Source organism: Echinococcus granulosus (assembly GCF_000524195.1).
Source record: "Echinococcus granulosus chromosome Unknown EG_S00107, whole genome shotgun sequence".
Classification (NCBI taxonomy): domain Eukaryota; kingdom Metazoa; phylum Platyhelminthes; class Cestoda; order Cyclophyllidea; family Taeniidae; genus Echinococcus; species Echinococcus granulosus.
This window is the reverse complement of record NW_020170487.1, coordinates 35970-52959: the sequence shown is the minus strand read 5'-3', so window position 1 is coordinate 52959 and position 16990 is coordinate 35970. Positions and strand designations below refer to the sequence as shown.

Here is a 16990-nt window from a genome sequence, read left to right as displayed (position 1 = left end):
TGATACGCTACTTATTCACTACAGTGGACCCTCCTTCAATACGAATATGTGAACCTTCAACGCATTCTTCACTACTTTCTGCACACTACTAGTGTTCACCCTTGTTTCGGATCTACTCACAACTATTTCAGGAGTCACTATTTTGGAGGGAAATTTTCATTATACCTACTCAGCGCTTGACAAAATCACTGTTTACAGTCAAACCTGATACAGTGATAACAGCCCGCCTTTCATGCAATAGTTACTTGGGATTCGTACTTAACTTTAGTTTAAAATGTCCCCACTCCCGCTTCCGGATTATTTACATCATTATTGTTGCGGCTTGTAGACCCTTCAAACTCAAAAGGAGCTATGAAGACGCCCCAGTGTATGGCCTGACAAGCTCTGAATAAATACCTGCATTATGATTTATTTAGTAATTGTGTTAGTGTTATTTCTCTGTGATTGTGACCAAAGCGAACTACTTGGTGCCGCATTTTGATGTCCAATCATAGGCATTAATATTGCGATATACAATAAACATTGTCTCTTTAAACTACTTCACTTATGCTGCAAACGGTTGGTGCTTAAATCATCCAATTTTCGGATCAAATTCGCTTGCTTCCCACGTATTCCCTTTCCAGTAAGTTGCTCATCCTGTGTAGGCGACGCGACTCCACAAACAATACCAAGCTGGGGTGTTGCATCAATTAGAATCAAAAGGGGAAAACCTTGAATAAAAATAACATGGCCTTGCATTCCATCTCAGGCGGTAGTCTCAACTGAATAACCCCGAAGCAAAACCGCTGCCCGTCAAGTGCTGCGATGGGTTTACAGGACCGCTGACTTCAGTTATTAGAAGTTCGGTCTTTGCATCAACAGCTACTGCCTGTCATTTAATCATCATGAAACAATCATTTTGGACAAGTATAATTAATCGTCGCAGAATTCTTAGTTAACAAGACAAGTGCCGAAGGTCGCCTTTATCACGGATATGAAAATCACCTCCAGTTCTGCTTCGGGGGGAAATTACAGCCACTCACAGCTGGGCTTTTCAGCTTGTTTAAAGAATTTCCTAAGAGTAAGACTAGAGCACGTAAAAATTAACAAGTACCCTTTGAAAAAACATAATGTACATAGGTCGGGGACAAATTTGTAGCATACAAATGAGTAAATACAGCACAAGCATGTTATGCAATATCTTAAATACACTCAACCAGTGGGGACGGCCGCTCGCTTGGCAATTTTCTCCTTAATCTTCTTTATTCGCTTCACTCGTTTTGAGGTAGCCTCCTCGAACAGAGAAATCTGGTTCTCCTCCTCAATCTTCCGCTGCAAGAGATCTAGCGCCGCCAGATTCATCCCAAGCATCTTCTACAAGGTAAGAGGCGATAAATTGAGTAGGACTTTTTAAGAGCTTAAACGGTATTAATAGGACGGCTCACCTTGGTCTGCGAGAGATGTGACCGTTTGGCAGCCACAGCAGCAGCAAGGGTGGAGGTCAGATTGGTATCAGCAGTCACGAGAGCGGCATGGAGGGTGCAGAGGTAGCGGAGGGCGCGACCGCACAGTTCTATGTCCCATCCGCGCCCCATCCACGCGGCCAGACGAGGTAGAAGACGAGTCACGTGGTCGCTGTGTATGCAGCCCAGTGCGTGTTCCAGCCCGGACATACCACCGCTTGCAGGTAATCGGAGAGAGGAGAAGATGGTGAAGAGAAAGCGGTCGGGGTCGTCAGGTACGCCATAGGCCACCATCAGTGGATGCGGTGGCTCTGACTCATTTTCAATCTGCGTCTGTCTGGTGTATATGTCTATTGCCTCCATCAATGAGTCCGCCTATTTAGAGGGGAGATAGTTAAAGAGGGTTCCAGTAAATGAATGTGAGACTTACAGCATTACGAGTAGTGACAGTGGGACGGCCTAGGGGTCCAGTTTCACCGGCCTCGGGAGCAACAGCTCCCGGTACGATGGCTTCATAGCGGGCAAGCTCGTGCTCATCCTCCGCGGCCTCACGAGCCAGCTCCGCCTCCTCTTCGAGCACCAGAGGTTCCTCAGACTCACACCACACACGACAGGAGAAGTCACGACCGGTGGATATTACTACGCCGCCGCAGATATCCGCTTCAAAGTCGTCCTCCTCGCCCTCGTCAGCGGAGGCTACATCGAAAGTGTCTGAACGTTTGCGCTTGGGGGGTGCACGAGGACGATTCTTTCGCATTAGTTTACCAAGACCTGGGCGGGTTGCCAGGGTCACGAGACCTGTGATGCCACCTTCATGGCCCTTTAGGAGAGAAAGTAGCACAATAAATTACTTCAAATGGTTACTATTTCTTGCGGTTGTGTTAAACAACGCGATTCTGCTAGTTTCAAGTCGAGGAGAAATAATTACTTTTATCCCAACACCATAAAATAAATTAGTCAAATTGACAGTCGTGCTATAATTACCTTCAGCACACAAACCTCCTGCAGTTTTTTGACATCCCATTCACGGATAATTCCACCGAGATCTGCAGAGAAGGCCAGAGTCGAGCCATGCATGAACCGCACAGCCGTAATCCTGAAACCGACATCAAATGAACCACATAAGATAATCACTAAAAATCCCTGCAATCTGACTTTCACACTAAAATTAAAGGCTAAAAATTAATTTAACCCGAAACAAATGCATCATTAATTCAGTATGGAGACACTTTTTGATTTACGCTTTGAACCGCACATGACTGGCCCCACAAATAATTCAAAATACTGCATCTCCGCATATCGCAATGACAAGTGATTAAGATGTCGATCTTGTAGGCCTCGACCGTCGCATGCAAAAATCGTAGAACACAATGAGAGGGGAACTGAAGTATGCTGCTGTGAAATTAACTACGTGCTTACGGATCAGTATGTTGAACGAATCGCCGCACACAGTTGCCGAATTGGAGCTCCCACAATCGAACCGTCTTGTCTCCGCTGCCGGTTAAGAGCAGACGGCTGTCCTCTGACACGTCCATGCAACTCACAGGAGCAGACATGCCATAGAGGCTATGCACCCGCTAGAAGTGAAAGGAGAAAATGGATTATTCAAACCGCACCTCAAGTACTGGAAAAAGTGATTTAATGGCAGAAGTTATGAAAGGGTTCACCTTGAATGAGTCCGTAAAGTAGATATCCACATGTAGATTAACCATTGCCACAGCGATAAGACGGTTGTCTGGAGTAGTGGTCAGAGCAGTTACCTGATCAGCAACTGATTGGACCGGTCGGTGTGACTTCAGGTAGAGGCTCGGACCACTGAAAGGGCATACTTACCAATGTAGTAGGTGGAATGAGGTTAATAAAAACCATTTTCTGGGTCCGAAAAACTTAATCTAAAGTCAAATTAAGCTGTGCTTTCCCTAGGAAAAAATATTTATCGATGAAGGTGTACAGCTATTCGCTTATTTTGATGCGTTGAAGCACCATCTTTTCGCCCAAAACAACTACGTATTTCAGCCTTTGCATTCTCCCAACACGATTGCTGGAGTCATAAAAAAGGTTGAAGCTGTGAAAGTGAGGAATGAGTGGCTTCGTAAACAAAAGGCAAAATAATGAGAGAAAGCATTGTCGAGATGGTTACAGTGTAAGCAAACTCAGAAGTACCATTTTCTAAATAATTCACTTCCTTTTGTAAGCAATTCATCTGGAGGTAATAGCTTACCTTTTTAAATGCACATTCAAATCAAAATCCCAGAATCCTACTTTGGAATCTGCACTTCCGGAAATGATGCCTTTCTAGGGGGATTAATTAGCCAAGGGGATTCGGTCTTACCCGATCACCTGTGAGAATGAGACTTCGAACAGCACCGGTGTGAGCATTGGCTAGTGTCTGTGTGCATTTCTTCGTGATCAGGTCGAACAAGCAGGTCAGCCCCGACTAAATAGGGATTGATAATAAATTGTGGAAAATAAATATGAAAATGACTACTCAGCCATTGGTGTCAACAAACCTCAAAGCCAATAGCGACATGTCGACTACCGGGAGCAAGTACAAAAGCGGTGGCTTTTAGAGACTTCAGAGACACCTTCCTACTCATCATCGCATCATCCTCCGCCTCGTTCTCCACTTTGGAGATTTCCTCCCCTGAAAGTGGTGTACTTTTCAACTCCACAGAACTCCAATCTATCGTTGTAAGGCACGTTTGGTTTAACCTATTCGTAGGGAAAGCAAATCAGTCGCAGCCTGATTTCAAACCACTTTCAAGAACTGATACTTTTAACGAACAGAAAAGCGAAGCTGCTCATGGTATTCCAGTAATGGGTAGTTTAAATAGATATAAAGAGCAAAAAATCAGCCGTTGAAGTTACCGTTCATCGCAAAGTATAGTACGAGAGACCAGTTAACTCCAAATATTTAAATGCAATGAGCATTCAAACCCAGTTAGGATAGTGTGTTCTACCCAGGTCTATTCTTTAAAATTAGTTTTGGTTCGATACGACGAATGATGTAGTGGGAGAAAACAGGAAACGGGGATGAGAGATTATAATGACAACTGTAATACTCCCGCATTAAGAAGACTGAAGTACTATCCAATATGCACGGAATTCTAGTAAAAATACGCAAGTATCTGCACGCCGTAGAATCGGTGAAAATAAATTTGCAAAAAAACCCCAAGACAAATTTCAGAGGAAAAAAAACACGGAGAGTCAGTGGCCCAGTGAAGCTGAGGCGAGAGCAACATAAAACAGTACTAGTGGAAATAATCAAAAAGCAGTTAATACCAGTTTACCAAGGTTTAGACTGAGTCACATCGGTACTAGCAGTACTAAAATAACCCAGCAGGCACTAATAAGAACTTGCCAAGTGGAAGGTTGCTTCATATCTTTTTTTGACTCGTAAATGTGTTCACAAGCATCGAGTGCATCTTTTGCATAGCAGGTCATCTACTTTGGCTGAAAACATCATCCGCAGCATATGCGTAAGTGTAAGGCAGATAATGCCTTCTTCTAATGAATGCATTAACACTGACTAAGTACGATTATTTCTCATGAAGAGAATAAAAAAACATGACATAGTCAATTCGTAAAACAATGACTGGACATCTTAACAAGTTCCTCTCGTCTTAGCAACTACAGTAAAAAAGTGTAACTTCACTAACCGATTCCACAGTTTACCCTCCCCATGAGCCAGCGTAAAAACGCCAAAGCCGTCTTCGGTAATCTGACAGCTGAGAGGGAAGGCACGATGGCCAAGATTTGAGATGCGCCCAGCAAGACGTAGCTCACACCCGGTCGACTCCACTGCCATCGCCTTCTGTTTGGCTTCTGGGAGTCGAGAGACGCAACCAGAGAGAAGGACGGGTCGAGTGGGCAACGTCACGGGAACCTTCAGGCTGTACTCCTCCACGAGGTTGTTTCGGTAGGAACAGAGGATCTGAAAGGGAGAAAAGAAAATACCAAATCCTATCGAGCGTTTGAGGCGGCAGTCCACTCAACTTACATGTAAGATTGAGATGCGAGGTCGATCTTCAGTTTCCCTAGTCATGGGATTGAAATGGGACACACGAATGTCGCAAGAAGAGAGCTTTGCAGGTAGAGCGATTCGGTAAATGCAACGGAGTTCGTCTTCTGCCGTTAACTTAACCGCTGGTGGGTCTATCGATCCCAGCCTATGAGGAAGTGACAGCATGATTTATTATTTGACAAAAGATTAGGCATTCTACGTCTACTTACAAGGCAAATATTAACAATCCCCATTTGAGCTTACTTTCTGGCCTTCTTTTGCTTCTTTCGCAGACGAGACTGACGCTCAGCCTCACTAAGCAAAACAAAAATTTCAAGAACCTTATCCAGAGTCTAAAATCAAAATGATGACATTTCAATACATGAAATTATTGCAATAAAGTTGAAGAAAAGTGGCTATTGACCTGGCAAGCCAAATACCGACCACTCGGATCAAAAGTCAATGAGAACACCCGCTTAACAGATTTTCGTGGAATTGTTCCACGGAATTCTATTTCCAGTAGCGAACTGTAGTCTGCAAGGGGAATTGATTGAACGAGATTGTCCTCGATCAACCGTTGCGCGTCCGAGACATTCAGGAAGTCACTTTCGCCCTTTTCACCAACTCTGTTCTACAATAAGACAAATTATAAAAAAGAACACTACATAGTAAAATTAAACAATAAAGACAGGAATCCTACATTGTACTTTATCTTCCATAGCCGCAAGTTGGTGTCAGAACTCCCAGTTACCAAGATTTTGCAGTTGGCAGATAAGGCAACGTCCCAAACAGGTCCAGGATGGCCAGTGAGAGTAAGAAAACAGTGCTGTGTTTTCAGACACCAGAACTTGATAAAAGTGTCGCGACCGCTAAAGAATTTTAAAAGTACTTTGTGATCCAAGAATAATTAACTTGTGAAAGACAGTAAGCAACAACGCACCCAGAGATCAGAATATTGTTATTTGGTATGACTTTAACTGAAGTGACGGCACCACGATGACCCTTTAAGCGATATCCGCCTCCTGAGATAATGTCCAGAATATGTAATTCAGACTCCTAAAAAAATCATAAGATCCGTGCTGTCTTACTGAAGCACAGGCAACAGATGAGCCCGATATGTCAAGTGATGTGACTCGGTGAGAACCAGCTCGAAATGAGGCCTCCTCTTTTCCCGAGTGTAATGAAAACACTGTGACCCAGCCATCCATGTATCCAACGCCAACAAGGGTATCCGTAGAGCCGGACTCATAGTTGACAGCCAGTACGGATATAAAACGGTTTCCCGAATTTCTACAAAGAGATCCAGACTATTCCATTAAAAAAATATTTAACTCACAGAGAGGGAAGTGTGGAGATTCCATAGAGAAACGGTGGAACCGGTCCCAGTGACACACAACTTTCCAGCCTTCCCGTTCACGTCTTTAACATATTTAATTGGAACAGAATCATTAGCAATGATTCCAAATGTTCCATCAGCCGTATATCGACGATAGGTATTCGTGATCGGCATGCCTCACCACGGCTTTCAAGCACTACGGCAAGGGGACAGATAATTAACATACTGTCTGAAAGTATTTAGAGTTTTTATTGGTGTGTCCAGAAAATCTAAAAATGGTTAGATAAAAATGACCCTTTATCAAATGAGCACAAGCAAAAAATGAACTTTATAGCGCTAAATGAAATGCTTGAATTGAAAGTGAGGAAAGCTGGTGGGAATCACTTTGTCTGCATTCTTAGAAATTACGCGTAAGCATCTCATTATTGATTGAAAATACAGTTTCACTGCAAAAAATCACGCGATTTTAAGAATTGTTAAACATTTTCATAACATGCAGTAGAAGATTATTTTCACCTTGAGCGTCGTTTTTCTTTGTAAGCAAACAACGTGTAACCGTAACAAAAAATACCGCTTAAAGGAAAAAAGCACTGCTTAACTAACTTTAAAAAGAAAATGAGAATACAAACAATATGGGGTGAAATACAGGATAGGTTCCCCAAAGAGGAACATTACGAAGTGAAATCACTTATTGGTTTCAATCTCGTAGAGGAGGTCGAAGAAATTGTGGCAGAAGTAAAGTGTCATTTTTGTCGATGAATCAGATTGAATCATTCTCAACTTTAGCCTTATTATCTTCCGATGGCGGGAACTCGGTTGTTGAGCACTTTAAGCATTTTACTGAATTTACAGATTCAGTGATTGCTGAAATTGAGTGGTTTGTTGGTTGTTTCCGAATAAAGTCATCTTGCACACAAATGTAAATGAATTATTGTACTTTCATCCGTTTAGAAGCCATTCTGAAAAAGATCAATCGGACATTACGAGTCTTTGTGAAATAGGCGTGTTTATAGTGTTGCTTATGAGGATTTGACACTTTCGTCTTCGTTTCCTTAAATAATATAATGTCATACTTCACATATTATTACTGATAAAAGACTTAACAGAATCGTAATCGTTTTATATTCCTATGTTGGGGTATTTTGCATCCTAGACGTCGAAAATGGCTTCCGCGACCACTCACATTCCCTTGATAAAATCAGGTTTGTTTATGCTGTTTTACAATTTGTTTAATGGGCATATTATTATGGCTTTGTTAAAGAAGAAAAGGAGTGTTACAAAATTGACTGACCTAGAACCAAGTTTTATTTAGGCTTAGACTTAGGCTTTTATATATTCTCAGCAATATGAGAGGCTTAGGCCCCCTAATACTCTTATCGGGTTATCTTGTTTTGTTTTCAAACTCTTTTGTTGATAATTAGGAACGCATGTTTTTGTACCTCAAGGCATCTTATTAGTATTGAACTACAACTAATGAAGAAAAAACTCGGAAATCTACAGGTTTGTACCATGTACACTTAATATTCATTCATAAATATGATCTTATTCATTTGCTACAAGTTTCTAGGAGACTCTGAAGCTTTGGCGCGTCTTTATTTGATAGTGCATATATTCTTCCTTTTAGCTTATGTTCATACATCAGGTGAAGTTGTGGTTTAATTCAACATTAAATTAGCGGCTTGAAATGTCAAAACGCTGAGCGCAACGAAATCTTAGCCGTGAGTAATAAATGAAGCAAATGAAAATACTAAAAAACTGCCTTGAATAATATCGCGATTTGTGGGTTTTTTGCACTTTTTTAATCTTACTGGTTAAGTAATCCCTAATTTATAATTCTTTCTCAGACAATGGTACTGTCAAGCTTGACCGGCAGTGTCCAAACCAAAATCACTACCAGTGAAGAAAAGCTAAAGACGGTCAGTGAGCTAACTTGGATGAATCAAGGGGAGAATGAGGGTGGTTTAGACAGCAACGTGAATGCATCGAGAATTCTGAGTTCACGCTTTAACCATAGATGTGAACGCTGCACACCACGAGGTCGTGTTGGTAGTGAACTCTCCTCGACGACTTGCTCAATTATGCGGGATCAAATGCAGACGGAACTGACCTCTCTTAGTCTTAACTCAGTTTCCGATAATGAGAGCGATCCTGAGGCGCCCATCTCAGGGGAATGGGAGGAGGATGTAGTTGACAAAAAATTGAGGGAACTCCCAACAATGCAACGCTGCGGAAAGGAGGACACTCAGTCGAGTGCCTCAGAAATCCCTTTGTGTGGCATCTTGCAGACTCTTAGACCCACAGCAAACGTCCAGAGGCCTCTACTAACCTCCTCAATGGTCACGACCGCTGCAAGCAGCTTCAACAGAATTCCCTCTCTAAGGAGACTTCATCCACTCAAAATGTGAGTATAGAATTGTCAAGCAACTGTTCTGTCATGATCTGGATGCATTTGCGCGGAGATGTTTTAGGTAGTTAGATGAATAGACTGAGTAACAGGAAAGGGTGCCATTCTTGCAGATATCTATGTGAGGATCTGGAGAATGCCGATGTCCCATTTTCAAATTTAATTATCTTGGTAGGAGAATGTATACTGTAACGCGCCTATTTAGTTCTGCATTAACAATCTTATATATAACTGGTGTGGCTTCTAGATATCCTGTTTAACACCACATTTTTCTAATTCTCAAAGGCTTTTGCTATCCACTGTCTCAGCATAAACTTTTCGTCCGCCTTAACAATTGACATTTAAGTATCCAGCTCTTTTTCTTGCACTTGCTTCGGTTGTTTGACCTTTGGCTATGATTAATCCACGCTCTCTAGGCGTCCCGTGGTAAAGACCAGTGGTAAATTGGGTCATTCTAAAGAGGTCAGACACGGAGTAGGCAATGGTCGAAAGTCACCGGTGACGGCACTTCCAGGTCGACGAATTCCTGATCTCGAATCTGGCCGTACCTCCGCAAATACTCATCCACATACGCCTAGAAAAAGCTCCATCCCTCGTCATCCTCCTCCACCACGTGCCGGCTTAGCCAAGAAAGCGTCACTTTCCATGGCTAGGAAGGTAGCCTGACAATTTGTGAATTCACGTGCTGATTCGATTTTTATCACTAACTAATTCATATCAGTATTTGTGATCAAAATTGTTTAATATGAGACTTCAGTCTTTTGCTGGCTGACACCTTCTAGCTAAACTCATTGATTAAGTGTAAGTTCCTTATGAGACATTTCAGGGTAATTTTGAAATTTAGTGGCTCTTTAAAATCCCTATTTTCTACCTCAATTGGAGTTTTTCAACAACAAATTTAGCCCACATATTCGGCAACAATTTAGCTTGCCTCTTTTAAAGTAAAGAGTTAGGGGAATTAAATGGAACGTAATTTACTCGGGCTTCTGGCCCCGAACCCAGAACTTCTAGGAAACTATTTAATAACGAATATTCGCAGGCATATCTAATGAATTTAGAACTGAGCAGCATACAGTATGGAAGCAGACCTGAAGCTGAGTGTGATATAGTAAATGTGAGTTGTTGATGGTCTGTAAAGCTAGGAATGGCTAAATATTTTATCTTGTATGTATTAATGCAATTTGTCGTTAGCTCGGATTAGTTAAAATATTGCCGATAGTCTAGGCTAGGTCATCTAGCAGCTGATCTGGGCGGTCGGATATGATTTTCCATTCTACTGTTTCATTTTAAGTAGCATCAACCACTCACCTTATGTCACTTGACTCCTCGAACGCTCTAGAAACAACTTATATTGACCGTTGTTTAAAAAAGAAGATCAAAATGAATGGGAATGATTAATTATTGTATGCATATAAAAAAGGAATTATCCGAACGTACTTGGATCAGAGTGAATAGAAAAAGTGGGGGCATGGGATGATCGAGGGGGCGAAGAGAACGATCTAAAAGTGAGTGAGTGAGTGGGTGGGCGGGTGGCAATACGACCGTATAGCTGATCGCCGTCGTAGTAGTCGTCATGTATGTACACTGCTGGAATGATGCGTGAGGTATTGAGAGAACAGGGGAGGGCGAGAGAGCGATTATCATATCGACGCGATTGTGGTCAACAAAGCACGAGATTATTTTGGTCCCTTCGAAATCAACAAACAGTGGATGAGGTTGTTTTTGTGAAAAAGTAAAATCAACAGAAAAACAGGCATTTTGGGGCCTCAGCTTGTCTTCACCTTCTCACTATGTCATCGAGCGCTTCCGTAGTGAGGTTCACAGTCTAAGACAGGGAAAATGAAATCGTAATTTATTTCAAAAAATAGGTCCTACTCGGTACGTTTACAAGTCTAAACAAGAAGGCTACAGCGTTCACACATTTCAGGAGCCCCCATCTTTGAAATTAAATTGGAAGTCAAGATCCATTAATTTACTAGCCATTGTTTGTTGGAAATCCTAGTAACAATTGATTATAGCCAACAGCATACCGTTCATAGCTGTACCTCAGCCAGTTTGCTTATTTTTAATCAATGAAGTGTTCATTAAATGGAAAGATTGTAATTTAGCACCAGTGACCGTTACAAAAAAGGGGTGTGCTACAGCAAATCACCATCTATCAAAAGGTCCAGGCGATGGGCAGCTGTGAGTTGCCATGGTAATAACTGTATTTAACCGTTTCAACGCCTAATATGAGCATGTGCATTCTGTGGGAAGTTTACTTTTGAATGGGAAAATCGCAGACCATTGGATTATAGCGTGTTTACACCCTTGCTTTTGATCCATCACTTTGCTCGTTTCTGATTTAACTAAGGCTCAAAAGTCATCCACCAAGTCTTGAATGTGCGAACTAGCGGTAATTTGCAAAACTAAATTCTAACATCACTGCAGTGAGTCTGGATTATAACAAACCAGACACTTAGGTTGTGAGGAGGAGAACCTGTTGTGATAAAAGTCATATCATATAAATATGATGTAAATTAAAGAATGGTAAGGGTCGGAGATGGCATGAATATGTATGTATCACCACTAAAATAAATACTTTGAATTTATGATTTCTCTGTTTTCATTTAGGTAAATCCCAAAAGCTCTTGCATTAAACTCCGGAACCGGGCGTACTATTTGCTAAAGAACTGTTTAAGCAGTTCACATATGGAAGTAAAATTACAATGTAAGGCACATAAATGATTGTCAGAAAGAGAGGTAATTAAATCTGGTGGACAAGCACACGCACACACAGAGGCAGAGGGATCGAAAACTCACCATTACAGGGTATGGAAGTGTTCTTCAACTCAGGGGAAGCTTGCATGAGAAGTGATTGTGACAGATGTGGATGTAAGAGGGGCGCAGGGCTGCTGTTTTGCGACGCCACCGCCGACTCCACCGCCGCTGACTCAACGGCACTTGTGGGCAGATGAGGCGGTTGAAACTGCGGTGAAGAAGGTTTACAATCACCTGAACTAGGCTCCCAGGCCTTCCACGGCATACTAAATTGTCTGCTATCAAACATGTGCTGTATTTCCGCGTTCGCTTCGTTAGAGGCGGAGTATAACGATCGCCGAGCGTCCGGATTCTCCGACCACATCGCAACTCCAGCGTTGACTGGAGCAGCGGTACTAACCGATGAGAGAATCCCGTAGAGTGAGTTTGGACCCTCGCAGTGCGGAGACTGAGACTCTGCCTTTAGGGGCTGTTGCACTTCCTCTGGAAAGTGCTGATGAACGAAAGCCGCTGCATTTTGGTACTGATGTTCCATGGAGGCGTTGTAAAAGTTGCTACCTCCTGCTCCTCCTGATGGGACAGCAGCACTGCTTGGTGTGTAGAACACTCCCCCAGCAACGTTTCTCTCATCCTCAGTCGACCTTAACTCAGTTTCATTGGAAGAATTAGGAGGAGTTCCCACGGAAGGATTTCGGGATGAAGAGTTGGCGGAGATGTGCATACTAGGGAGAAGAAACTGTGAGAAGGCTACATCGGACCCCATGAGGACGCAGGGGTTTGGCAGTTGATTGAAGGGAGCGGTTGATACTTGACCATCCTGACTCCCACTCGGCACCACTGCTGCCGCAGCGGCAGCAGCTGCAACAGCGCTTGCTGAACTGAGGGAACACTTCCTACGAAAGCCTCGAGGTCTTCTACGTGAGGCACCATCTTGGAACATAAACTCTGCGGTTGGATCTATAGTCCAGTAGTGGCCTTTTCCCGGCCTTCCCATTCCTAAAATCAGTTAAATTCATTTGTTAAATACACATATGCAGAAGACCAATATTCATATTCGCTGTCTAATTTTCAGTTTACTGTTCAACAACACAACTTACGATGGAGTTAAAGGCAAATTTCTCCTCTATTCTATATTCAGGCTCTTGTTTCACCTTTCACGTACGCAGTTTTTGCTTTGAACGTGATCGGATTTTATTCAATGAATGCTATTGAGCAGTAAATGATTATTTTATAGATACACCTCTATAATAGACGGAATTGATGATGCATTTGACCTCCCGTTAAAACTGATCCTTCAAAATTTACGTATTTTTGTAAATACTAATTGCGATTTAACCGCTAGTCCATATAAAGTTTGTTGTTTTGCATCTTCATTTCATGGATTATTAGCGGATTATTCATGCTTGTTTTTAGGATCCTTACTTAAGTTTCGAATAGCCTCCGAAACTTGAATGTTTCCTTTGCCATTCGAAAGTTGCACTTTTATGCCTAGGCAGATTATGCCTTAAGTGTGAGGCCTTAGTCATTAGCGATTAAATCCCGGATAGCCCTAAGTGCGTTGTCGTAGGCTAGAGGGCTCTTGTTAAAAGTTACTCCCCGGTAGTATTTATGTGTTTTCCGGTTAAAGACGGGCCTCTATCACACCTTCATACCAACATGACCGGTGACATCTCGCCCGGCCCAACGCCCACCCCTCTCCTCTTCAGCCTCCACTTCCTCCTCTTCTTCTCGTCACTGTGTCTACCTCTGAGGCTTGTTTACGCACTGTTACCCCCGATTCATCGCACCAGCGCGCGGTCACACACACGTGCGTTCACCGATCGATCGATTGCACAATTGTGCGTCCGCCGTTCGTCCGCTCGAGCCTCCGAACGAGCGCACGTATGCGTTCACATCATAATGCGAAGGCATAGTATACGTGCGCGCGTATGTGCATTCTGTACGGAAATCTCTCTCTCTCTCTCTCTGGGTGTGTATGCTTGAAATGTGAATGTGTGCAACCCGTTGATGCTTCCGTTAGTCTCTTGTCTGTCCGCCCTCTCTGGCCAAATGGTAAATGAGGAGAGGACCAACCTTTGGGTAATTTGATAAACACTTCGTTCAGCGAGAGATTGTGTCGCACTGAGTTCTTCCAGCCCGTATAGCTGCCGCGGAAAAAGGGGTACTTGCTATGCAGGTACTGATAGATTTCACTCAGTGTGCAGCGCTTATTCGGTGAGGCTCGGATCGCCATTGCAATCAACGCGATGTAGGAGTATGGCGGCTTTTCTGAACGTCTTCCACTACCTAAAAGTTACATGGAGTAGAAATTAGCTCCAGGAAGTTTCATTAACTTTAATAACGTGCATTGAGTGGAGCTGAAGAGCGTTCAAGTCTCGTTTGTGATCAGAAGTGAAAACAGCGGGTAGAGATGCACATAAGTTGGCTATCGAAATAAAGTTACTGGATACAATGTTTCATTTCATTCAAACAAGCGTGAAGAGAAAAAAAGTAATCCATGCAATCTCCTAAAGGAACTTCTTTAATCATCATTGTTTTGTTGAGGAAATCTGGTTGGATGTCCTAAACATTACGTAGCGCGCAATCATACCTTGGCTTGGTAAAACTGGACCAACAAATGATGCGGATGTGTTGTTTTGAGATTAAAATAGGCAAAAAGGCCTGAGGAGCTCAAACACCTACGGGCGGAAAGTGCTTTCTTCCAACAGGGCAGAAAAGAGAGGTGGAAGTTACGAGAGAAATTCAAAGATTACTTATAAGGCGTTGAGACAATCCACCAATATTTCGTGCTTCTACATCTCAAATCCAGGTCGCCATAACTTTTTTGGGTTTTAGTACTTCTTGAAATTATCAAATCCATATATTTAAGAAAAACTTCGTAAAATTAATTATAAAATAGCGAAAAAATCGCAAACACGTGCATAAATGGTTCAAAGTTGGATAGCTTGAATGTTGTTGAATACAAAATGAGGCATTAAAGTCGCAGAATAGGGCTTTAGTAAATGTTGGCTGATATAATGTATAGACATGTCCACCGTAGATAGCAAAATATTCTGTATGCAATTTATGAATCACCTAAAATTAATTTACTTCAGCCTCTGTAAAAATATCCAGGTTTTGTGTAAATTTCATGTTAAAAAATTATGGGAATATCAAGTGTAGTATTCTTATAATAACGCTTAAGCCTAATACTAAATATAAAACTAAACAGATTGGTATTAACTTTAAGAAACTAAAAGAGAAAATTAAGGCTGTAAAATAATAATGCATAGACCGAACAAATAATGGTCCGTGTTTATTTGGCATAGGCATGTTGTTATTCCCCTCTGTGGGACGTTAACTCAAGATTAAATCCTGCTGAAAAATAAAATAAGGGCCTAATACCTCTAATGAATAAAATAATACATCTTTAACTAACTGGATTCCTTGTGTGAACCTTTCGGATCCCCTCCATTAATCAAGTTCAGGTTGCTTTCCTTAGATCCCCCTTCCTGTCCTAATGCCGCGTCATCTTCACATTGAATCACTCTGTCTCCACTCACCGCACTCCCCTCCGCCTCCTCACCATCCTCCTCCTCTCCCTCTACCTCCTCGTTCTCCACCTCTTCCGCCCTCCCCGCCACTTCCTTGCACTCTCTCAGAGGCTCGGTGAACTCCTGCCTGTCCGAATAGTATTCAATCGGAGGCAGAGTGGGTTTAACGTCTCCCTCTTGTGGATGGCCACTTCCATTTACTGCTTCAGAACTCTCTGTAGTGTTGTTAGAGGAAAGGCAAGCATCACTGGAGGATTCCATTCCACTGTAACTCTGGGGTGCTGCAGGCACCGACCTACCCAATGCATACTGAGAAGGAGAGGGTCCACGGAAGTACGATATCCTTTGTTGCGGAATTAGCGAATGAGCTCCAGGCAAGGGTGGAAAGGGTGAAGAGCTCTGAAACTCTGGATAGAAGGGTGCGTCATTTGGTGCCAGAGAATAAGCCCCTGGGTAGGCCTCCGGCTCCCAATTGGCGCCAAAAGCAGGAGAGGGAAGTTTATCGCTCCAATACGAGACTGACATAGGGTCGGGCTGTTTTTCCGTGAAGAAGTCTTCATGAGAACATGACTGGCTCTCATTCTGAGGTTGCTGTGGTTGTTGTTGCTGCTGCTGATGGTGATTGAAGGCTTGCTGGGCGGAGGTGTCCCATGGGACAGAGGGTTCAGAGAAAAGGCAGTGATGATAGTGGAGGGTAGTGTCTGGAGGAGCAGCACCGTCGTTGGCTCCAAGCGTCTGGGGATGGTGGTGGTAGTGGGCTGGAGCCGGAGGGAGAAGGAATGCACCGTGTGAGTGGTGCGAAGTTACGCCATGGGCAGTGAGATCGGTGGCGTGATCTGCGAGACCCGAATAAGCATGTGGATTGGGGTGGGGGTGGGACTGTAAGTAATTGCCCTCCATTGCCATCTCCCGACCGTTGTTTACACAAACGATTTTTGAGGCTGTGTGCGCACCGACTTGACGTTAGGATAAACACACACACCCACACTGAAGTGTGTATTTAGGGGTACGCAAATAGACAGGCAGGAAATATGCGCTCTTACAAGAGAGGCAAAAGAGGTTGGGATGGGAGGCCAGATATGTAAACAAATCTAGTAGTAGCCAGTAGGCGGTAAGCTGTAGGGAAACTCTTCTTTTCACACGCACGTGTCCACGCAGTTAAATGTATACATATAAACGAGAATGTACGCACACAAGCACACGGCGAGATGGCGAGCGAGATCCGATAGAGAGAGATTAGTTATCGAATTCCGGCTGTGAATAGTTTACACTATACACACATACACACTAATCGTGTAAACACTCGCTGCCTAAATGATCTTCAATCCGCGCCTCTATAGGCGAGTGCGAGAGAGCAAGGGGTGGTGCCTGACACGTTGACAGCGCGTGCTTTCGCTCATCTGCTAGCGCGCACGTGTCTCATTGGTCAGCATACTAAAGAGTGACCGCCGATTGGTTAGGCCGGACATAGACTAACATGTGATTGGTTAGATGAGCGCGTAAGTTTCCCAT

The 16990-nt window shown here is 43.1% G+C and overlaps 3 protein-coding genes across 3 annotated transcripts; 1 reads left to right on the top strand and 2 right to left on the bottom strand. All coding sequences in view use genetic code 11, as the record gives it.

The window, feature by feature from the left end:
* Positions 1–1191: 1191 nt before the first annotated feature.
* Positions 1192–6955, bottom strand: EGR_08465 (WD repeat-containing protein 3; the record flags this gene model as incomplete). Its single annotated transcript, XM_024497714.1, has 17 exons — positions 1192–1353; positions 1425–1817; positions 1873–2262; positions 2427–2538; positions 2862–3019; positions 3110–3257; positions 3664–3737; positions 3775–3879; positions 3953–4154; positions 5102–5376; positions 5443–5611; positions 5710–5798; positions 5870–6076; positions 6146–6314; positions 6386–6501; positions 6534–6752; positions 6782–6955. The coding sequence occupies 17 exons, from the start codon at positions 6953–6955 to the stop codon at positions 1192–1194; spliced, it is 3162 nt and encodes a 1053-aa protein (XP_024347855.1).
* A 1299-nt stretch (positions 6956–8254) lies between these two features.
* On the top strand, positions 8255–9851 carry EGR_08464 (hypothetical protein; the record flags this gene model as incomplete). Its single annotated transcript, XM_024497713.1, has 3 exons — positions 8255–8281; positions 8626–9182; positions 9602–9851. The coding sequence occupies 3 exons, from the start codon at positions 8255–8257 to the stop codon at positions 9849–9851; spliced, it is 834 nt and encodes a 277-aa protein (XP_024347854.1).
* A 2080-nt stretch (positions 9852–11931) lies between these two features.
* On the bottom strand, positions 11932–16384 carry EGR_08463 (Forkhead box protein F1; the record flags this gene model as incomplete). Its single annotated transcript, XM_024497712.1, has 3 exons — positions 11932–12941; positions 14019–14231; positions 15364–16384. 3 exons carry the CDS (start codon positions 16382–16384, stop codon positions 11932–11934), a joined length of 2244 nt encoding a protein of 747 aa, XP_024347853.1.
* Between the last annotated feature and the right edge of the window lie 606 nt (positions 16385–16990).